At 50.5% G+C, this 23,997-nt stretch overlaps 1 protein-coding gene across 2 annotated transcripts in view; it reads left to right on the top strand.

Moving 5' to 3' along the window:
* Window positions 1-16,416, top strand: part of SLC6A19 (solute carrier family 6 member 19) — a 38,137-nt gene extending 21,721 nt beyond the window's left edge. The window contains exons 5-12 of one of the 2 annotated variants that reach the window (XM_012556646.1): window positions 549-659; window positions 1,211-1,323; window positions 5,956-6,084; window positions 6,190-6,346; window positions 9,584-9,788; window positions 11,375-11,534; window positions 15,727-15,885; window positions 16,216-16,416. In XM_012556646.1, coding sequence (XP_012412100.1) covers window positions 549-659; window positions 1,211-1,323; window positions 5,956-6,084; window positions 6,190-6,346; window positions 9,584-9,788; window positions 11,375-11,534; window positions 15,727-15,885; window positions 16,216-16,396 — 1,215 coding nt within the window. In that variant the 3' untranslated portion in view covers window positions 16,397-16,416. Of the gene's footprint in view, window positions 1-548; window positions 660-1,210; window positions 1,324-5,955; window positions 6,085-6,189; window positions 6,347-9,583; window positions 9,789-11,374; window positions 11,535-15,726; window positions 15,890-16,215 lie in introns of both variants that reach the window. The other variant, XM_004380284.1, reaches the window with a different exon arrangement.
* Window positions 16,417-23,997: the final 7,581 nt, after the last annotated feature.

Genomic DNA, 23,997 nt, shown 5'->3' with positions numbered 1-23,997 from the left:
ACTCTGAGCCAGGCTGCAGGGGTTCTGAATGCAGGGGGATGGTGCAGAGGGGGCCCACACCTGGGACGCTCTCAGTGGATGCTCCAGACGCCAGCTGTACCACTGAACCTGGCTCTGCAGTCACAGACCCTGCCCACCACCAGGGCCCTCCCTGCTGCCTCTGTCCTCAGGCTGCCACATGGCCTTTGTCTGGAAGGAGCCAACCCGCTAACCTTCCCCAGGACTGGATCACCCAGTCTGGAGGCCCAGGGACCTGGCCAAGGCTGCTTTCAACCACAATGCTTTGAATGCCATGCACAACAATGATCCAGAATAGCTATCTGATTGGAAAGAGTTAAATTTAAAAAAGGAAAGGGTGGAAAATGGAAGAAGTTAAATCTTCTTTATTTGGGAAGCTCAAGCCCCAGTCATTCAGGAGAGGCACAGAGGGCAGAGTCCTCATGGTCAAGGCCTTTCCCTGGGTTGGGCTGATTTGAGGAGAGGCCTGGGGCTCTGGACTCCCCTCCCCCTCGTTAAGCCTCCCCCACACGGCCTTCCCTCCTCCACAGGCTGTGTACGTCACGTCCACGCTGCCCTACATTGTCTTGACCATCTTCCTCATCCGAGGCTTGACCCTGAAGGGAGCCAGCAAGGGCATCGTCTTCCTCTTCACCCCAAACGTGAGTCCCCTTCATCTGTTCCGGGGTGCCGAACTCTGCCGAGATGGGGGCCCGGCACTGAAGGACTAGGCTCCTTGGGGCTCCCCTGCGCCCTCCTCCTCATGACTGGCTCTGTCCGTAGTTGAGTGCCGCCTGCTCCCGGCCAGTCCCAGGGCTGAGGCGGTCACCTGGGGCACAGGAGAGGGGACGACCCATCCCATGGGGCAGGCAGGACCACCTATCCTTGGACACATCAAGCTGCAGCATGACTTTGCTGCTTGGTGCACAGACAGCAGCCCACCCCATATGGGGAAGGAATCCCTTCCATCCTTAGGGGGCACTCTTGGTCAGGACCACTCGCACATTAGCCTTGGCTTTGCTTCCCGGTGGGCAGGCCCTGCTCCCCCAACCCACCCTGTGGCCTGCTCTTCTTCATGTGGCCACAACTGCCTCCTCTGGAAAGAAGCCGGAGCGTGGACCACCCCTCCGTGGTTTTCCCGTGGCTCCGAGATACACGGCCCAGCGAGGTGGCGCACTGAGCTTCCAGGTCTGAGTGTCTGCTTGGCCCGCAGGTCACGGAACTGGCCAACCCAGTCACCTGGCTGGACGCAGGAGCCCAGGTGTTCTATTCCTTCTCCCTGGCCTTCGGGGGCCTCATCTCCTTCTCCAGCTACAACTCTGTGCAGTGAGTATGTGGGACAGAGCCCTGGGGGTAGCCTTGTCTGGCGGGGTCTGGGGCAGGCCCGGGGTCAGGTGCCTTGGTTTCTCTACAAGCACAAAGAGAGTGACCAGGCCTCGTGGAATTCTGCTGTGAGGATGAAAAGCAGCACAGCGAATTCTGCAAATGCTCATTATCATTGTCACTGCCTGCCAGTCAGTCCCATGACTTGGTCTCCTAAACTAGAGAGCGCAGTGCTTGGAAGGAAGTGTCAGAACTGGCATCAGTTAAAGCATACTGTGGCAGCTAGAGGGACCCGTTAACAACCCGGTGCCCCTTCTCCCTTGGGGCCAGATGGAAGCGGGTCCCTCTCCTTTCCTTCCTCATCTCCTCCTTGATTCCCAGGAACACCCCGCTGGCCCCCAATGCCCAGCGCCCTGCAGTCCACCTGAAGACCATGGCCCCCTTCCTCAGCTCCTCCCCTGGTTCCCAGCAACACCCTGATGGCCCCCAAAGTCCAGCATCCTGCAGTCCACCTGCAGACCAGGGCCCCAATACTGTACGGCTGTGTCACTGCCCTGCTCACCAACCTCCTCTGCTTCCCAACACCACCTGAGGAAGGGCCCAGAACCTCGATAGCTCCCAGGGGCCTCTAGGAGAGACGCAGTTCGAGTCAGTTCATTTCACAAGTATTTTTTGAACACCTACTGTGTGCCAAGCCTGGTCATCAGGGACGCAGACAAGGAAGGCTCCATCCTCAGATGGCTCGCTGTTTCAAAGGGAGATGAACAAGCACGAGGAATAAGCAAATATCATGTCTGAGGTAGATAGAATGAGGGGACTTGGAAGGGAGCAGGGTCATCAGTATGATCTGAGCAGAGACTCAGACGAGGAAGGGAACAGCCAGTGAGACCCCGCAGGCCAGAGAGGACTGTGTGAACGGTGTGGCTGTGGCAGTGAGCAGAGGTGAGGCTGTGAAGGCGGGCTATGACCAGGGAGTGAGCAGGGGGGAAGCTGTGAGGGTGAGTGTGAGGTGAGCTAGGACCCCAGGTGGTGAGTAAGGAACCATCCAGAGTGCTGAAGACCAGACTCCTCATGAGGTGGGGGCCGAGGAGAAACCTGATCAGATTTGGTGCTTTGTTGTTTTTTTTTCAAATTGTGCTTTAGGTGAAAGTTTACAGCTCAAGTCAGTTTCTCATACAAAAATTTATACATACACTGTTATGTGACCCTGCTTGTTCTCCCTATACTGTGACAGCACACTCTTCCTTTCCACCCCAGATTTCCCGTGTCCATTCAACCAGCTCCTGACCCTCTCTGCCTTCCCATCTCGCTTCAGGACAGAAGCTGCGCAATTAGTCTCAAGTATCTACTGGAGCTAAGAAGCACACTCTTCATGAGTATCATTTTATGTCCCATAGTCCAGTCTAATCTTTGTCTGAAGAGTTGGCTTCGAGAATGGCTTTAATTCTGGGTTGACTGAGAGTCCGGGGCCATGTCTTCTGGGGTTTCTCCAGTCTGTCAGACCATTACACACCATTACAGACTTGGTGCTTTAAAAGATCCCCCTGGCTGCCGTGGGGGAAGATGCCAGAGGCAAGCCCATCAGGAGCTTGCTGCAGAGACCTGATCTACAGGGTAGTGACCATAGCAGTGGCCGTGTGAAGTCCTGGTCCTCTGATTTTCTAGTGCATTGGACGAGACAAAGCCAAGGGTGTCTGGCTTTTTTTTGTTGTTGTTTATTGTTGTAGTTTAAATGAAGTTCACATTTCAAGTTAATCTCCCATACAAAGATTTATACATACATTGTTATGTGACCCTAATTGCTCACCCCATTCTGCGACAGCACACTCCTCCTTTCCACCCCTGATTCCCCATGTCCATTCAACCAGCTCCTAACCCTCTCTGCCTGCCCATCTCACCTCCAGACAGAAGCTGCCCATTTAGTCTCTTGTATCTACTTGAACTAAGAGGCACACTCCTCACGAGTATCACTTTATGTCCCACAGTCCAGTCCAATCCCTGTCTGAAGAGTTGGCCTCAGAAATTGTTTTAGTTCTGGGCTACTAGAGAATCCAGGGGCCATGCTTTCCGGGGTTCCTCCAGTCTCAGTCAGACCAAGGGTGACTGGCTTTTTTTTTTAAATTGTACTTTAGGTGACGGTTTACAGAACAAATATCTTCTCATTAAACAGTCAGTACAAATATTGTTTTATGACATTGGCTAACAACCCCACGACATGTCAACACGCTCCCTTCTCGGCCTCGGAGGACCTTTTTTTTTTTGGTGAAAATATACATAGCCAAAGATACACCATTTCAAAAATTTCTACATGTACAATTCAGTTACATCAATTACATTCTTCAGTTGTGCTGATATCCTCACTTTAGATGAAGGTTTACAGAACAAAATACTTTCTCATTAAACAGTTAGTGCGCATATTGCCCTATGACAATGGTTAACAACCCCACTACATGTCAACACTGTCCTTACTCAATCTTGGGTTCTCTATCACCAGCTTTCCTGTCCCCTTCTGCCTTCTAGTCTTTGTCCCTGAACTGCTGTGCCTCATTAGTCCCGTTATGTTTTATGGGGCTGTCCTATCCCCGGCTGAATGGTGAACCTCGGGAATGACTTCACCAGTGAGCTAAATGGGAGTCTGGGGGCCATACCCTCGGGGTTTCTCCAGTCTCTGCCAGGCCAGTAAATCTGGTCTTTTCTTTGTGAGTGTGACTGGCGTTTGATGGAAGCAGCCAGAAGGATGGAGTTAGCATCAGCTGGTATGGGGAGAGCTGGGTGGGGTCGGACTGTCAGGGGTTGTGCTCAGAAGGCACCGAGCTGGGGATGCCGTTAGTGGCCGGGAGGAGAGCAGGGTCAGCCACAGCATCGAGACTGGGGCTCCAGGGAGGGTGGGGCAGGAGTTTCCCCGTGGAGTCTCCAGAAGGTAGCTGTTCCCAGAAGCCCGAGTCTGCACGCGGCCACCATGAGGGGGTAAGGGGGTGAAAAACCAGAGCAGCGAAGGAGGCAGAACCGGCATGGCATTGAAGTGGGGGACCCAGAAAGTGGGTTCCTGGAAGCCACAAGCCCGCAGACCAGAAGGGAGGAACGTGGCTAGAGAGGAACCCAAAGACAGATCAGGAAGATGCTGCACAGAAGGGTCAGGGTGACCTTGCTGAGAGTGTCTGTTGGGAGGCGGGAGTAGAGGCTGAGAAAATGAGGCCGAGCCCCAAGACTGTATTCCGTGGGTAGTGGGGGCCACGGAACCAGCATGAGCCCTGGGTTTCGGCCCCGCTGTACTGCACACCAGCTCACGGCCCAGACGGAGATTTTGGCGCTGGTGGTTTATCGGGGTGCTCTCAGTCACATCACCTGGGCAGCGTGGGACTCAGGATGCTCCCAAGCTGAAGCGAGGGGCCAGGCTTTGATGCCCCATCATGAATATACCGCTCTGGCTGTGTGCCTTTGCCTCCGTGAAACTCCCGCCTGAGGCCAGCACAAACCTGCGGTCATTTCAAGGAGCAAGAGCTTGACCTCGCTGTCTCCTCGTTAGGAAGGAGTCCCCGGGTGTCGCAAACAGTTAAAGCTCTTGGCTGCTAACTGAAAGCTTGGAGGTTTGAGTCCACCCGGAGGTGCCTTGGAAGAAAGGACTGGTGATCTACTCCCAAAAAATCAGTCATTGAAAACCCCATGGAGCACATGGGTCGCCGTGAGTCAGAGTCAACTCAATGGCAACTTATTTTTTTAGTTTTGTGTTTTGCCTTTTAGTTTGGGAGAACGCCCGTGCCTGGTAAAACCCTCAGGGCCCGTGTGCCCATAAGGCCGTCTTTTGCTTTCAGTGACTTTCCCGCAGCAGGCACGGCGTTGGGAGGTGCCCGTGACATTGGAACAGCCTGTAGGCTCTGGCACAGAGGACCACCCTGGGAGGGGGGGTCAGTGGAAGAACCTTGAGAAGGAGGGTGAGCTGAAAGGCTAGGAGACCCTCAGTCTGGCCCTCCCTGTCACTGAGGAGCATGTCCCAGCCAGAACTTTCCCTCTTCTGTGCCTCCAAGGCAATGACCCAGCCACCCGCTGGGGCCACCTGGTCCTTGGGCTCTGTGGGTTAAATTACTCTCCCTGCTTCTCCAAACCAACAAAACCAGCGCCTTGTCTCCAGAGCTAACTGAGGGGTACAGAGACCTGGGATGGGGGATACGAAAGGGTGTCAGCCCTGATGAACGGCGGTCAGCGCAGCCATAAGCAGATCCTGGCCCAACTGGGAGGCCCAGGCTCTCCAGCTGCAAAGCCTGTGGATAAGAGCTGCTCCAGGAGCCGCCGGGGCTCTTCCAAGGGGTCTCCAGACCCACAGGCTGCAGGGTCTGGCATTGTAAGGAGGCAAGAAGGGAAAAAGCGAGGGGTCACTGGTTGTAGGCGCCAGGGCTTAGGGACACGCCCCCTGGTCCCCTCAGGGTGCCTGGTGCCCAGTCAATGTTACAGAAGGGACAGACTCGGCCCTCCTTGCTTGCACACCAGCAGCTCAGCCTCCAACTATTGCCTCTGCGCAGAGACTAGCTCTGAGCCTAGACTCACCTGGTGACGCAGTGACCTGGTGTCAGGCCCATATCTCGTCCTCACCCTTGGATCAGCCTCGTGGGGCTGCAGTAACACTGCTCTTGTCTGCAGTAACAACTGCGAGATGGACGCGGTGATTGTGTCCATCATCAATGGCTTCACGTCCGTCTACGCAGCCACCGTGGTGTATTCCATCATTGGGTTCCGAGCCACAGAGCATTATGATGAGTGCTTCAACACGTAAGCCACCCCATTGGGGTCCCGGGGCCGGGAAGGGCCTGGGGGCCGCCCACAGAACACGGACTCGTGGACAGGGAGGGAAGTCAGCCTTGCTCTTGCTCCCAGGAACATCCTGACCCTCATGAATGGGTTCGACTTACCTGAAGGTAACGTGACGCAGGAGAACTTCGCAGAGATGCAGCAATGGTGCAATGCCACTGACCCCGTGGCCTACGGAAAGCTGTCATTCCAGACCTGCGACATCAACTCCTTCCTCTCAGAAGTAAGTCCCACGAGGGGCTCTCCCACGTGACACAGGCCACAACAAAGGGATACCCTTTGCCGGAGCCTTCTAGAGTCAGGCCACTGGTTGGAGCCTTTGCTGAGGCCAGTGCTCCTGAGTAAGGGGTGTCTCAGTTACCTAGCGCTGCAGTATCAGAAACACCACAAGTGGGTGTCTTTAAAGGAGCCCTGGTGGCACAAAAATAATCAAAATGTCGGGGTGTGTTTATGTAACTGGTGCAATTCCACAAATAAACAGAATGTCCTAAAGGCAGATGCAATGACCCTTGGTGGCACAAATGGTTGACCGAAAGGTCAGCAGTTCAAACCCACTGGCCACTCCGAGGGAAAGATGTGGCAGTCTGCTTGCGTAAAGATGACAGCCTTGGAAACCCTATGGAGAAGTTCTACTCTGTCCTACAGGGTCATTATGAGTCAGAGTCAATTCGACGGCAGTGGGTAATGGGCAGCTGGCTTTAATGCACAGGAATTTATTTTCTCACAGTTCAAGAGGCTAGACGTCCAAATTCAGGGCACCAACTCTAGGGTAAGGCTCTCTGCTGTTAGCTCTGGGGAAAATCCTTGTCTCAGCTTCTCTGGCCGGCCATTCTTGGAGTCCCTGGGCTTGTAGACTGGTCTGCCTCCACCATCTTCAGATAGTGTTGGTCTTCCCCCGTGTCTGTCTTCTTCTGTGCTTAATCTGCTCTTTTATACCTCAAAAGGGATTGGCTTAAGACACACCCTACGCTGATATGGCCTCATTAACATAATAAAGAAAACCCTATTCCCAAATGGGATTGCATCTATAGGTATAAAAAAACACCAAATCCGTTGCCTTTGAGTCAATTCCAACTCATAGCAACTCTATAGGACAGAGTAGAACTACCCCATAAGGTTTCCATGGAGCAGCTGGTGGATTTCAACTGACAACCTTTTTGATTAGCAGCTGAGCTCTTAACCACTATGCCACCAGGGCTCCAGAAACAACTTTATGGGGGTATAATTATGTGCCATTAAATTCTCCCGTTTTCAGTGTAGAGTTTGCTGAGTCTTTGTACGTATGTACGGCAGGGTCACCATCATCACCATCCATCACCCCAAAGGTCACTCCCACTCTCCCTAAGCACCAGGCAACCACTGAACAGCTTTCTGCCTCTATCACTTCACCTTTTCTAGAAATTTCATAGGAATCAAAGGGAGTTCAGTAGTGGAATTATCATCTTCCATGCAGGAGACCAGGTTCCATTCCTGGCCAATGCAACCCATGCACAGCTACCACCCATTTGTCAATGGAGGCTTGCATGTTCCTATGATGCTGAGCAGGTTTCAGTGGAGCTTCCAGAATAAGACAGACTAGGAAGAAAGGCCTGGAGATGTACTTCTGAAAATTAGCCAATGAAAACCCTGTGGATCTCAACGGTTCCATCCACAACCAATCACACAGGGGGGTGCAGGACCCGGCAGCATTTTGTTCCATTGTGTATGGGGTTGCCATGAGTTGGGGCCAATTCAATGACAGCTAACAACAACATAAATTTCATGGAAACAGAATCATGTATTTTATGGTCTGGTTTCTCTCAGCATTCTCATTTGAGACTCATCCCATTGTTGTGTGCATCCATACTTCATTCCCTCTTTGATGAGTACTGTTCCTTCATAGGAAGGCACCACTGTTGGTTTCCTACACCTTCTTTATAAACTCTTCAGTAGCCTTTCCATAAGCTCCCACAGAGGTGTGTCCATGTGGAGAAGGGATCGATATATTATTGTTCCTGGAACTCAAGCAAATGCTGTTACATTGCCTTCGGAGACCTGGGTTTGTGATAAAATTCCCAAGGCCTCCCATATCCTAATCTTGAGCTGATTCCCTGGAGGGCATTCTGAGAGGCAGGACAGCTCCCCATTAGTCTCTCAGCCCTCCTGAGGCAGCGTTTCTCTCCAGAGACTCTACTGCCATGACCACTGACCACGGGGTGTGGGGGTGGGAAGAGCCGGTACCCCAAGTACTCAGCTGACCGTTTGGGGCTGGAACGCAGCGAAGGGGAGAGCAGCCATGGGGCCTCCAACTACAATACCTGCTTTGCCTCTGCACCGTGAGGCCCCCGGTGCACCTGGCCTGCCCCACAGGCCTGTGGCCGTCCGTGCCAAGGGGCCACCTGAGTTCCCAGCACAGCACCCCATTCAGTGAGTGTTTGCCTCACTCTTGAAAGGTCACCTTAAATCACGGAGCCTTTCTGCCCTCAGGCTGTGTGAGTTGTAAGAGTTTAGAAAGCACCTGTGAGTGAAGAGCCCCTGCAGTGAACAGAAGACTTTCTTGTCTGTGGGTCTGTCATTGTGTAGATGCCAACGTGAGTCTGCGTATCTGTCCTGGGCAGCAGGGGGCTCTGGATGCTGCTGGACAGCTGGAGCCATGTATTGGTTATAAAATGTAGCTCCGCTTTTTAAAATACACTCTGCAGCCTGTTGTTGCTAACTGCTATCAAATTGGCTCTGCCACACGGTGACCCCAGGCACAGTGGCACAAAAAGTCGCCTGGTCTTGCACCACCTTCACCATCCTTGTTATGCTCCAGTCCATTGTGCCTTCTAACTTAGGAGGAAATCCTGGTGGCGTAGTGGTTAAGAGCTACAGCTGTTAAACAAAAGGTCAGCAGTTCAAATCCACCAGGTGCTCCTTGGAAACTCTATGGGGCAGTTCTTCTCTGTCCTATAGGGTCGCTGTGAGTCAGAATCGACTCAACGGCAATGGGTTTTTTTTCTAACTTAGGGGCTCATCTTCCAGCACTGTATCAGATAGTGTTCTGTTGTGATCCATAGGGTTTTCACTGGCTAGTTTTCAAAAGTAGATCTCCAGGCCTTTCTTCTTAGTCTCTCTTAGTCTGGAAGCGCTGCTGAATCCTGTCCACCAAAGGTGACCCTGCTGGTATTTGAAATACCAGTGGCATAGCGTCCAGCATCATAGCAACACGCAATCCACCACAGTATGACAAGCTGACAGATGAGTGGTGGCTCTGGAACTTAGAAAACAATATTGAAAGACTCAAATTAACCAGCAGCACGCACCAACATTGCAAGTGTGGCGGTTGATTACTGACCGGAACTCACGGGGAGAGAAGGAAGGCATGCACACACTGGCGCCCGGCAGATGGAAACCTCGTGGGACATTTCTAGGTGCCTAACGGGACCGGGGGCACATGTTGGTGGTGACGCTGTGTGTCTGTCTGTCTGCTCCCCCTCAGGGCGTGGAGGGCACGGGGCTGGCGTTCATTGTCTTCACCGAGGCCATCACCAAGATGCCGGTGGCCCCACTGTGGTCTGTGCTCTTCTTCATCATGCTCTTCTGCCTGGGCCTGTCGTCCATGTTCGGGAACATGGAGGGTGTGGTCGTGCCCCTGCAGGACCTCAAGATCATCCCTCCCAAGTGGCCCAAGGAGCTGCTCACAGGTTCGTGTGGTGGGTCTCAGGCAGCAAGCTCGGCTGCTGGGCCTGGGGTCCCTCAGCCCGTGCTGAGCTGCATGGACACACCTCAGGGGCAGCAGTGAAGTCCGAGAAGAGGATATGGTCAACCTGGCCACAGGGGAGAGTGGCCAGAGAAGGCTTCTTCCCAACAGAGGGTTACAAAGAGAAGTCCAAGGAGGACCCCAGAGGGCATTACGGGCAGAAGGACCCCAGGAAACAAAGGCATGGGGGTCCTGGGAGTGGCAAATGTCTGGGGTTTGCAGAGTGTGGACAGTGGGGGGACTGTGTGCCGGGCCCAGGCATGCGGACCTTATCATCCTGTGGGTGTAGACCCCACCATCCTGTGGGTTCTAAGGGGGGCATTCTGGAGCATTCCAACAGGGAGCCACATGGGCAGGGCTTGGAACTATGGGCATTAATGGAGAGGCTCAGTGGGGGTCATCAGACCACCGTTACCACCAATAGAGGCAATAGCTAAGCCAGGGCCACCCACACATCAGTGGGCTGGCGAGGGCAGGGGGCCTAGAGAGCCATGGCAGGGAGTCAGCATCACTCTGTCCAATCCGAGGCAGATGCAGCCGCAGGGGACAAGCAACGGCCAGTAGAGAGGACGGATGTCGGGGCAGGGAGAGCCACAGAAGCTGGGTCGGAGGTAGAGTGGGCTTTAGGGGGAGATTGTGTTGGCAGCGCAGCCCTGTAGAGAGGCCGGCACACAGGCAAGGACAGGGACGTTATCTAGGAGGCCAGCAGGACTTTGGACGCGGTTTGAGTGGGGCGGGGCGAGGTGGGGCGGGGCAGGGTGTGGATAGGCTGTGCAGTCAGGGAGGATGGTGACAGGCAGCAGCTGGGGGCTGCGAGGGAAAGGGGGGGTGCTTGCTTGTTTGGGGGGTGGGGAGATCTGGTCAGACAAGTCCTGACAAGGATGGAAGAGATGATATGGTGACTCCGCTGTGGGTGGGAGCTGGCTCGGGAAGCAGACGGGGCACTGGGGGTAGGACCTTCTGACTCCATCTGGCCCCCGGTCCTCGGGTTCTCCCAGGCTACACATCAGCCCCCAGGAACACTCTCTTTAAGGGACACCAGACACTTGGACCTCAGAGACGTTGTTGTTTGGATAGAAAACCAATTCCATTACTCAAGTGCTGGCCACACTGCTGGGAACGTGATTTGATTTCCTGAAATCCCATTTGTGGGCCACACACATGGAGAACACGAACTGAAGTTTGCAGAAAGGCTTCAGCACAGACTCCTTAGAGCAGGACAGGTTAGCCTTGCAGCTGGAGGCTGAACTTTAAGACTTTTAAACAGTTATTTTTATGGGAAAAAAAAAAATTCTTCCCAAACACCGTTTGTTCTTCTGTTTACTGTTCCATGAATTGGAATTTTTAAGTCCAAAGTTTAATGCAACAACATGAAAGCAGGATTCATTATGGCCTTGGGACGTGTCTATAGAAAGTTTCTCAGATGTGCAAATCCCCAAGGCTCGTGGGCAGGGGTGTTTCCCAGCCAGACCATAGCCTGGGACCTGCACTGGGACCCCCTCAGGTAACACCCTCCCTGTCTGCCCGCAGGCCTGATCTGCCTGGGGACCTACCTCATCGCCTTCGTCTTCACCCTGGAATCAGGCCAGTACTGGCTCTCCCTGCTGGACAGCTACGCAGGCTCCATCCCACTGCTCATCATCGCCTTCTTCGAGATGTTCTCTGTCGTCTACGTGTACGGCGTGGACAGGTAGGTGGGGAGAGCGACACCTGATGGTGGTGAAGAGCCAGGTCACAGGAGAGCTCCTTCCAGGGGTGGTGGAGACTGCTGACTCATGGGGCTTTCGGGGGTTTGCAGCACGGGGAAAGAGAACCATGTACAGATGCAGGGCCTCAGCAGGTCGTTAAAACCAAGCGTGAATTTACTTCCATCAGAACAGCATGGGATTGGCACTGGGCCGGTGAGATGGGGAAGAGAACCCCGAATATGTGGGACTTAATGTCTGGCTGAGGTGGCACCTCCAGTCCCGGCCAGCGTAACTTGATTTCCAGAAGCAATCCAGACTGTCCTCTCCAGCTTCCAGGGGTTCTCTAGATCGAACTGTAAGCAGACAAGAAATTAACACTAATATTAGGAGACTATGTTTAGTAACCTGGGGTGTAGGAAGGAGTCCCTGGGTGGTGCAAATGGTTAATGTGCTCAGCTACTAATTGAAAGGTTGGAGTTGCGAGTCACCCCAGAGGCACCTTGGAAGAAAGACCTGCCGATCTACATTCAAAATTTCAGCCTTTGAAAACCCTGTGGAACACAGTTCTACTCTGACACACATGGGTCATCATGAGTTGGAATGGACCCAATGGCAACTTGTTACACCCCTCCTCACACTTTCAGTGATTCAGCATGGAGTCCCCAAAGCAGGAACCTTGGTCAAAGGGCTTGTCCTTTGTATATTTAATAGATACTGTCAGATTATTTTCTAAAGGTGTAGGGATTCCAACTCCTACGAAGAATAAAAACCAGTTGCCATCAAGTTGACACTGACTCATGATGACGCCATGTGTGTCAGAGTAGAACTGTGCTCCATGAAGTTTTCGGTGACTGTTTATCTGAAGTAGATCTCCAGGCTTGTCTTCCCAGGCACCCCTGGGTGGACTCAAACCTCCAACCTTTCTTTTAGCAGTTGAGTACGCTAACCGTTTTCACCACCAAGGGACTCCTAAGGATATATGTATAGGAGCTTATTTCAGCATTAAGTGAGTGACAAAAAAACTTGAACCCACCTAGCTGGTAACAATAAAGGAAGATTGAGTAGCACAGGCCCACTGTACTATGCTGTAATAGTATGCAAATATTAACAAAGCATGCCTTTGAATTATGGTGTTGGCGAAGAATACTGAATATACCATGCCAAAAGAACAAACAAATCTGTCTTGGAAGAAGTTCAACCAGAATGCTCCTTAAAAGCAAGGATGGTTAGGCTTCATCTCACATACTTTGGACATGTTATCAGGAGAGACCAGTGCCTGGAGAAAGACCTCATACTTCGTAAAGTAGAGGGTCAGCAAAAAAGAGGACTACCCTCAGAGAGAGATGAATTGACACAGTGGCAGTAACAATGGGCTCAAGCATAAAAAAGATTGTGAGGATGGTGCAGGACCAAGCATTGTTTATTCTGTTGTACATAGTCAGAACTGACTCGATGGCACCTAAGAACAACAGCAAAACATATTGAGGTGGAAATGCACGGGTTTGTCAAAAGACAAATAATAAGTCAGAAGAAATAGTTGCAGCTCACGTAGCAGATAAAGCACTGCAGGCCCATGTCACCTGGTGGGAAGTAAGGAGTATAGCATTCTAAAGGTGATGCACATGTGTCTGATTGAATCCAGACACTTAGGGCCCAAGGGTAACAAGCAATGCTGTCTCAAAGACACAATGAGAGAGGGGAGTGAACTAAGTGATGGGCACCTAGAGAGAAGATCAGTCACCGCACCAATCCCCAAAGCACCCTTCTGGGGCCGTCCTGGGTTCCAGACCTGGGCTTGCGCCTACTTCTCCAGAAAGGTCCTCTTGCTTCTGTTGAGGGCCAGTTTTGTCTGTTGCATTCTGGCTTCTCCAGACAGTAAATTTGTTTGTGCAGAAGAGGTTTCTGCATAGGAGGGGCATTGTCTTAGTCATCTAGTGCTGCTATAACAGAAATACAACAAGTGGATGGCTTTAACAAAGAGAAATTTATTCTCTCACAGTCTAGGAGGCTAGAAGTCTGAATTCAGGGTGATAGTTCCAGGGAAGGCTTTCTCTCTCTGTTGGCTCTGGGGGAAGGTCCTTGTCATCAATCTTCCTCTGGTCTAGGAGCTTCTCAGTGCAGGGACCCTGGGTCCAAAAGATGTGCTCTGCTCCTGACTATTCTTGCTTGATGGTACTGATATCCCTCCCCTCTCTGCTCACTTCTCTCTTTTATATCTCAAAAAAGATTGACTCAAGATACAACCTAATCCTATAGATTGTGTCCTGCCACATTAACGTAAGGGACAGCTCACTTCCAAACAGGATCATAACTATGGGTATAGAGGCTAGGATTTACAACACATAAGATAATCACATCAGATCACAAAATGGAGGACAACCACGCAATACTGGGAATCATGGCCTAGCCACGTTGACACACATTTTGGGGGAACACAATTCAATCCATAACAGGCATCAAGCACTAGGGTAGGAAATAGGGGGCTTCAGGGACCCCCACACAGCCAAGGGCTGTTAGGTCTCTTTTGGAAAGAGAGGATGAGAAGGAGTGTTTCGGTGGCTTTGTCTCCTCATTTTCCCCAGAATCTTTGACCCTCTATTTTGCATTAAAAATGGGGATGCCAGAACACTTAACTGTGCTCATGAGAACCTGTACACAGAAAAAGAGGCAGTTGTCCACACAGAACAAGGGAATACTGCGTGGTTTCAAGTCAGGAAAGGTGTGCGTCAGGGTTGCATCCTTTCACCATACCTATTCAATCTGTATGCTGAGCAAATAATCGGAGAAACTGGACTATTTGAAGAAGAATGGGGCATCAGGATTGGAGGAAGACTCATTAACAACCTGCAATATGCAGATGACACAACTTTGCTTGCCGAAAGTGAAGAGGACTTGAAGCACTTACTGGTGAAGATCAAAGACCACAGCCTTCAGTATGGATTACTCCTCAACATAAAGAAAACAAAAATCCTCACAACTGGACCAATAAGTAACATCATGATAAACGGAGAAAAGATTGAAGTTGTCCAGGATTTCATTTTACTTGGATTCACAATCAACATCCATGGAAGCAGCAGTCAGGAAATCAAAAGATTCATTGCACTGGGCAAATCTGCTGCAAAAGACCTCTTTAAAGTGTTGAAAAGCAAAGATATCACCTTGAAGACTAAGGTGAGCCTGACCCAAGCCATGGTATTTTCAATCACATCATATGCATGCGAAAGCTGGACAGTGAATAAGGAAGACCGAAGAAAAATTGATGCCTTTGAATTGTGGTGTTGGCAAAGAATATTGAATATACCATGGACTGCCAAAAGAACAAACAAATCTGTCTTGGAAGAAGTACAACCAGAATGTTCCTCAGAAGGAAGGATGGCAAGACTATGACTTACATACTTTGGACATGTTATCAGGAGGAATCAGTCCCTGGAGAAGGACATCATGCTTGGTAAAGTACAGCGTCAGTGAAAAAGAGGAAGACCCTCAATGAGATGAATTGACACAGTGGCTGCAATAATGCGCTCAAGCATAACAACGATTGTGAGCACGGCTCAGGACTAGGCAGTGTTTCGTTCTGTGGTGTGTAGGATCGCTACGAGTCAGAACCAACTTGACGGCACCTAACAACAACAATTTTGCATAAAGAGTTCCTGGGTGGCGAGATAGGTCAGGTGCTCACTGTTAAAGGTTGAAGGTTCAAGTCCACCCAGAGGCACCTCAGACGAAAGTCCTGAGGATCTATGTCTGAAAAATCAGCCTTTGAAAATGCTATGGAGCACAGTACTACTCTGAAACACATGGGGTTGCCATGAATCAGAGTCAACTCAATAGCAACTGATTTTCTAAATTTTGCTTAAGGTACTAAGCCAGAAGTTTGATGAGGATGATGAGGTCTCTAACAATGTATTTACAAGTCCAAGGTCTGGGTGGTGGTCCCTTAGGACACCCAGGGTTTCTACAGATGTCCAGGGAAAGAGATGGCTTCTGGCTGTAGCTTCAGAGGAAGGCTTCTCAGGGCTGACAGCATCTTTACCTGCAAGGATGGTTAGGATTTGGACCAGGGGAGATCGGGGCATGGTGCTCCAGCACCACAGCTTTGTGTCCAGGTGCCGGAGACAGTGGACTCTCTTTTGTCTTGATGAGTAGTGGTCTGCCCACCAGGTGACTGCTCTCCTTTCTGGCTTTGGCTTCCAGGTTTAATAAGGACATTGAGTTCATGATCGGCCACAAGCCCAACATCTTCTGGCAAGTCATGTGGAGAGTGATCAGCCCGCTACTCATGCTGGTCATCTTCCTGTTCTTCTTCGTGGTCAAGGTTAACGAGGAGTTGATATACAGCGTCTGGAACCCGGAGTCTGTGAGTGCCAGATCGTCAACCTGGGGTCAGGGTGGGGAGAGGCAGCAGGTCAGGTTCCCCTGTGAGGAGGGTGGGGAAAGGGGGCGTGGGACTGGGAAAGCAGGGAGAGGCACGTGGGGGGAAGAGGGAGGGCTGGGAAAGGCAGGAGGTGGTGCATGGGAGACGGGGAGGCACGTGGGGGTGGGAGGAGGGTGTGGGATAGGGCACAGGGCGTGTGGCAGTCATGGGGTTAAGGCAGCATTTTGCCCTTCTCCCTGTGGCCCACCTGAAGGAGACCTCCACTTGCTCCCCATGTGTCACTCACCCAGTTGTGACTTTCTCCCCAGCCGGAATTTCCCAAATCAGAGAAAACCCCATACCCCGGCTGGGTCTATGCCGTGGTGGTCATCGTGGCAGGGGTGCCTTGCCTCGTCATCCCTGGCTTCGCCATCTACAAGTTCATCCAGAACCGCTGCCAGAGGCGCGGGGACCAGCAAGGGCTGGTCAGCACCCTGTCGTCATCGGTGAACGGAGACCTCAAGTACTGAGTGGAGCATGCAGTCCACGGGCAGGTGCACACCTGGACTGGTATGCGAGAGGAAGTGCCGCCAGCAGGGCCCGCAGAGCAGCAGCCAGGCTGTACGTGTGTCTGTGCATATGTGTGCATACGTGTGTGTGTATTTGTGCATGTATGTGTGTGTTAAATGTGTGTGGTGTGTGTGTACATTTGTGTATACATGTACGTACATGTGTGTATATGTGTGTAGTATGTGTATGCATGTATGTGTATGTGATGTGTGTGCGTATGTGTACACATGTGTGCACACATGCATGTGTGGCTGTTGTCCTGCGGCACACACACCTCTTGCCTGCATCGCGGACGCAGTGGGGACATGCACTGCTGCCCCTTGAGACGAACTTCTGCTGTGCCCTGCATGTCCTCCATGGGAAAGGCAAAACCTAAGGCGTGGAGAGGTCGCACCTACAGTGTTTCACATGCAACACAAGACCACGAGAGACAGGAGCAAGTGTTGCCATCTCAGCTCCCCAGAAAGACTCTCGTTGCCCCTCCCCTGCACCCCTTCCCCTTGCTGGTGACCCCTGGATCTAAGAACTCCCGCAGTAACGGTCTGGCCTTTCCTCTCGCGATGAGGACGAGCCCTCGGCCGGAGCTGCTCTCATGCCATCTAGATCAGCCTGAGCAGGTCAGCTGGCCGGTGGCCAGTTTGGGAAGTGTGGCTGCTGCGTCTCATCCTGCCGCTGAGCCAGGTCTCCCAGAGGTCTCGAGTCCTTGGCCACATCCTGGCTTAATGAATGCTCACAAATTTAATCATTGCTTCTGGCCACCACAGATAGATGAACAGTTAAATAAAACAAACGTTGCATAATTTAAAGAAGATGCCACCCTTTGGGTTTTGTTAAGAGAATATTAACTGCATGAATTTCGAGCCTGACGTTGGAAAAGACGGGTTATATGGTAACTTGGCCCTGGCCACTATCGCCCGGGGTGCTCGATGGCTTCTTGGCAACTTCAGCGATGAAGCCAGTGTCAGCTTCTTGCCTTTTCTTTCATGGATGAATTGTTTTCTGGGATTTGACGTCCAACCTTAGCCAAAGTTGCTTAGTATTTTGGGTGTTTGCTTCAATGAACTGGTCATCTCCTCTTTCTGTGGAAAATTCTAGAAGTTTAACTTAAACTGGACTTCCTGGAAATCCTTACGCACAGGGGTAAGTGATTCTGTCGGAGAGTGACTGCCTGGACCCTGGTGGTCCCTCGGTGCCATGTCCCTTCCGCTTGGTGACACCCCAGTAATGCTCTCACCTTTTCCAGCACCTTTCATCCAATCGTGGCCAAATACTGAAGCCCCCCAGCTCCAGCTGTCTGGACCTTTCAGATGTCCAGTGGTGTCCCCGAGTCCAACTACCAGATGCTTCCATCAGACAGTGGCTGGTCACCTGGACATCGTGGTTGATAAGCCCTGTGGAGACAGAGGCAAGCTGCTGAACCCCACGACTATGTCCCAAACGTACCTGCGGGGACAGGGAATGAGGTTCTTCAGCCATCTTTCTGGCCTCCCAACCCTGTCTACAGATGGACTCAGTGGGATCGCTATCTTAGTTTCTTCCCAAAGTCCTTTGACCACCCATTAGAAAAACACAGATCAGTGCCCTGTCCCTATACTTGCCCGTGTGACATCTGCCCCACAGCAAACCTGAGACCCCCACCCAGCTGTGCACCTGAAGGGAGACCCCTTATGATCAGTCTGCCCGGCAGCGGGAGGGGAGAGCCCCTGTACACAGTGTGCCTGGGCAGGGGGAGGGGAGAGCCCCAGTGTGCCCTGGTATGCCCTGGTGTGCCCGGGCAGGGGGAGGGGAAGGCCCTGGTGTGCCTGGTGTCCTGGTGTGCCCGGGCAGGGTGATGGGAGAGCTCTGGTGTGCCCTGGTGTGCCGGGGCAGAGGGAGGGGAGAGCCCTGGTGCCCTGGTGTGCCTCGGTGTGCCCGGGCAGGGGGAGCGAGTGGCCACGCTTGCGTATTTACTAACCAGGCACTATTTTACGTGCTTCTGTGTCTATGTCGACATGTTAGCTGTGTATGGTGTGTGGCACAGAGTACACTGCGGAAATAAATCACCTCTGTTTAATGCTCCTGCCTGCACAGTGTGTTGTCTGAATTCAGAGTGAAGTGGCACAGACCTCGGAGGCCACACCCAGGGCTCAAGGGAAACCACAGAGGAGGAAACTGGCCCAGAACGTGGGTGCTGTTCAAGCTCCCGCTGTCCGGTCTGGTTTCAGGAGGTTTCTCTGAAGAAGCCACAGCGCCGGGTCCACGTGACTCCGCACACAGTGGGACATAGGTGCCCTGGGGGCTGTGGTGCCTACTCGCCTACTGAGGTCCCACGTGGCCCTGCCTGGCTGGGTGGGAGCCAGTTGGCATCGGGTGACCCTGGGCCTCTGGACTAGGAGGCTGCTGGCTGAGACCAGATAGGTGTCTGGTGGGTCAGAGAAAGGGAAGGAGGAGTGACTTCAAAACACGTGGAAAAGTGCAGGCCAGGTAAGCCCCGCTTGGAACACCTCTCCAGGCCTCTCAGGGACCTCACCACCTCTCTCTCCCCTCCCCTCCTGTCCATCGTATTTGACGCTCCCTATTCTCATGTTTTCCTCTCATACAAAAGAGGATCTTTCGAAAAAGCGCCCACATGGGTCCCACACTCCTAGGACTCACAAATTTGGAACTGAGAGGTGTAGCATCCATGGGGACATGAGATGCAAAGAGGCAGGGGCCCCAGCCTGAATCTGGTAGAAGATTCTGAAAGGCATTAGTTCCATGCCTCCCGGGATGCAAGCCCCTTAGCACTGATTCATCAGGTGGAAACATGCCACCTCTAGGGCAGAGAGGGCACCAGGACCCTCTCAGGGCCCTGCACCCGGGACCACTCCTCCCATTGGCCCTGGGGTGGGGGTTGCCACTGCCCACCCATAGACAAGGAGGCAGCAAGGCCCCCAGGCAGGAGGAGGGCTAAGAATGGGGTGCAGGCAGCCAACCTCAGAACCCCCATGCCATGGGGTGTGGGTTGCCCCCAGGAGAGAGCAGAGGACTCCCATTCCCCCACTGCCCGGGTGCTCCCACTACCCTCTTCCTCCCCCCAAATACACAGAAAGAGTCGCCCGAGAGTGGCAGCAGAAGCAGTTGGGGAGTGGGTGCTGAGGGTGGGGGAGAGCAGCAGGGCCATCATGAGGCGGTCTCTCAACCTAGGAGCCACCCTCAGCTCCTCTGTGGTAGCAGGGTCCCATCCATGGTGCTAGGGTGGGGGTTAAACTGGGCGAGGGCTCCAGGCACCAGGCTGGGGACCCTGGATCCAATGCACCCCCTGTGATGGTTGCATCAGCATGTCTGTGTGTGGTGGGGGGCAGCCCTATCAAGCAAGATAGCTCTTCCAGGACATCTTTAAAAGAGGAACATTTAGAATCAGCTGGAGATTTCAGGATTCAGACCATTTGAGAACTCAGGAAATCCCTTTTAAAAATAAATGTGGCTTGAAATCTAAGAAGCCACTTCCACTCGACCCAGCAATCTCACTCCTCAACATTTATCCCAGAGAATGAAGACCTGTGTCCACACGCACACCCACACAGGGGTGTGCATAGCAGCTTTAGTCCCAACAGCAAGAAACTGGAGACGACCCAATGTCCTTCAGCAGGTGAGTAGTTAGTCCAGCTGTGGTACACCTGGGGATACTCAGCAATAAAAGGAAAAAGCTATTGATACATGCAACCACCTGGAGGAGTCTCCGGGAATGATGTGGAATTAAAAAGCCAATCCCAAGAGGTCACATTCTCTGTGAATCTACTTACATGATTGTCTTAGTCTGCTAGTGCTGCTATAACAGAAATGTCACAAGTGGGTGGCTTTAAAGAACACATGTTTATTCTCTCACAGTTCTGGAGGCTAAAAGTCCAAATCAGGGTCTCAGCAGTGTGATCCCTTCTGCAAGCCTCTCTCCTAGTTCTGGTGTCTGCTAGTGATCTTTGGTGTTCCTTTGCTTGTAGATTTTCTTCACACGTGGTCTGTCTTCTCCCATGTGTGACTCTGTGTCAAATCTACTTTCATAACTCAGAAGTGATTAGATTTATAACCCTCCCTACTCAGGTATGACCTGTTAACCTAACAAAGAAAACCCTATTTCCAAACAGGGTTACACCCACAGGTATAAATCAAAACAAAATCCATTGCTATGGAGTTGACTTTGACTCATGGTGACCCCATGTGTGCAAAGTAGAACTGCACTCAGTAAGGTTTTCATGGCTGTGACTTTTCAGAACAAGATTGCCAAGTCTTTCTTCCAAGGCACCTCTGGGTGGGTTGGAATTGCAAACCTTTCAGTTACTAGTTGAACACTCAACCGATTGCACTACCCAGGGACTCCTCCACAGATATAACCCGCCACCACCAAGCGATTCTGACTGATAACAACCCTATTGGACAGAATAGAACTGCCCCATAGGGTTTTCCAAGGAGTGCCTGGTGGATTCAAACTGCCAACCTTTTGCTTAGCAGCTGAGTTTTCAACCACTGCACAACCAGGGCTCCCCTCCGCAGATATAGGGGTTAGAACTCCAGCACATATTTTGGGGGAACACAATTCAATCCATAACAATAGCATTCTTGAAATGACAAAATTATGGAACTACAGATTTGTAGTTGCCAGGGGTTGAGGAAGGAAAGAGGGAGTCCTGGTGGCTCAGTGGTTGAGCTTTTGGCTGCTAATCGAAAGGTCAGTGGTTTGAACCCATCAGCTGCTCTGTGGGAGGAAGATGTGACAGTCCGCTTCCCTAAAGATTACAGCCTTGGAAACCCTATGGAACAATTCTACTCTGTCCTACAGGGTAGCTATGAGCCAGAATCCACTCAATGGCAACTGATTTTGTTTGGTTTTTTGGTAAGGAAGAAGAGGGTATAGGGGCAAAGTGGTTGTGGCTATAAAAGGGCAGCAGGAGGGATCCTGGTTGGATGGAATGGTCTGTATCTTGACCGTGTCAATGTCGGTATCCTGGTTGTGAAATTGTTCTACAGTTTTGCAGAATGTTACCATTGGGGGAAGCTGGATAAAGGGTACGGTGCATCTCTTTGTATAGTTTCTTACCACTACATGTGAATCTACAATTATGTCAAAATAAAATGTTTCACTAAAATGTTAATTACTTTTCCAACAAAGAGAACTTTGAAAAGGAAATCAAGAAAACAATACCATTTATAACAGGCTCTGAAAAGATAAAATACTTAAGAATAAATCTAACCAGGAATGTAACCATTCCCTGAAGAAGGACATCATGCTTGGTAGAGTAGAGGGCCATTGAAAAAGAGGAAGACCCTCAATGAGATGGACTGTCACAGCGGCTGCAACAGTGGAATCAAGCATAACAATGATTGTGAGGATGGCACAGGACCGGCCGGTGTTTCATTCTGTTATACGTAGGATCACTATTAGTCGGAACCAACTTGACAGCACCTAACAACAACAACATGGATGTAAAAGACATATACAAAGAAAACTACAAAACACTATTGCAAGAAACCAAAAGAGACCTACATAAATGGGAAAACATACCACACTTATGGATAGGAAGACTCAACATAGTGTCAATCTACCCAAGGCAATCTACAGATACAATGCAATCCCGATCCAAATACCATCAACACTTTTTAATGAGATGGAAAAACTAATCATCAACTTTACATGGAAAGGGAAGAGGCCCCAAATAAGCAAAGCATTATTGAAGAACAAGAACAAAGTAGGAGGCCTCACACTACCTGATCTCAGAACCTACTATATAGCCACGGTAGTCAAAACAACCTAGTAGTGGTATAACAACAGACACACAGACCAATGGAAAAGAATGGAGAACCCAGACATAAATCCATCCACCTATGGTCAGCTGATCTTTGACAAAGGACCAAAGTTCATTAAATAGGGAAGAGACAGTCTTTTTAACAAACAGTGCTGGCAAAACTGGATATCCATCTGTAAAAAAAAAAAAAAGAACTGAAACAGGATACATACCTCCCACCATGCAAAAAAAAACTAACTCAAAATGGATCAAAGACCTAAATATAAAACCTAAAATGATAATGATCATGAAAGAAAAAATTATGGACAAAGCTAGGGGTCCTAATACATGGCATAAATACAATACAAACCATAACTAACAATGCACAAACACCAGAAGAGAAACTAGATAACCGGGAGTTTCTAAAAATTAAATACTGATGCTCATCAAAAGACTTCACCAAAAGAGTAAGAAGAGAACCTACAGACTGGGAAAAAAAAATTTAGCTATGACATATCTGACAAGGGTCTAATCTCTAAACTCTATAGAATACTTCAACCCCCCAACAACAAAAAGACATATAATCCAATTAAAAAATGGGCAAAGGATATGAACAGACACTTCACCAAAGAAGACATTCAGGTGGCTAACAGACACATGAGGAAATTCTCGAGATCGTTAGCCATTAGAGAAATACAAACCAAAACTACTACGAGATACCGTCTCACCCTGACATTACTGGCACTAACAACAACAACAAAAAGAAAATAACAAATGTTGGAGAGATTACGAGGAGACTGGAACTCTTATGCACTGCTGGTGGGAGTGTAAAATCGTATAATCACTATGGAAAATGATATGGTGCCTCCTTAAAAAGCTAGAAATAGAAATACCATATGGTCCAGCAAACCCACTCCTAAGAATATATCCTAGAGAAAGAAAAGCCATCATACGAATAGATATATGCACACCCATGTTCATTGCTGCATGATTCACAATAGCAAAAAGATGAAGACAACGTAAGTGACCACCAACAGATGAATGGATAAACAAATTATGGTACATACACACATGGAATACTACACAACAATAAAGAACAAAGATTAATCTGCAAAACATCTCACAACATGGATAAATCTAGATGGCATTATGCTGGGTGAAATAAGTAAATCACAAAAGGACGAATACTGTATGAGACCACTATTATGAAAATCCAAGAAAAGTATTACACACAGGAAAAAAAGAAAAACAATCTTTGATGGTTACAAGGGAGGGGAGGGGTGGGGAGAAGAAATCACACTAACTAGACAGTAGGCAAGTGTTAACTTTGGTGAAGGGAATGACAACACACAATATAGGGGAAGTCAGCACAACTTGACCAAGGCAAAGTCATAGAAGCTTCCTAGACACATCCAGACAACTAAAGGGACCAAGTTACTGGAGCTGAGGGCTGGGGGCCATGATCTCAGGGGTCATCTAGCTCAACTGGCGTAACATAGTTTATAAAGAAAATGTTCTACATCCTACTTTGGTGAGTAGCATCTGGGGTCTTAAAAGCTTTCAAGTGGCCATCCAAGATATATCTATTGACCCCATCACGTTCGGAGCAAAGGAGAATGAAGAAAACCAAAGACACAGGAAAATACTAGTGCAAAGGACCAATGGACCACATGAACCATAGCCTCCACCAGCCTGAGCCCAGAAGAACTAGATGGTGCCCGGCTACCACACTGACTGATCTGACAGGGATCACAATAGAGGGTCCCGGACGGAGCGGAAGAAAAATGTAGAACAAAATTCAAA

This window comes from Trichechus manatus, unplaced genomic scaffold (genome assembly GCF_000243295.1).
Source record: "Trichechus manatus latirostris isolate Lorelei unplaced genomic scaffold, TriManLat1.0 scaffold00072, whole genome shotgun sequence".
Taxonomy (NCBI): domain Eukaryota; kingdom Metazoa; phylum Chordata; class Mammalia; order Sirenia; family Trichechidae; genus Trichechus; species Trichechus manatus.
The sequence above is the reverse complement of the archived record's forward strand: the minus strand, read 5'-3'. Positions and strand labels throughout refer to the sequence as shown.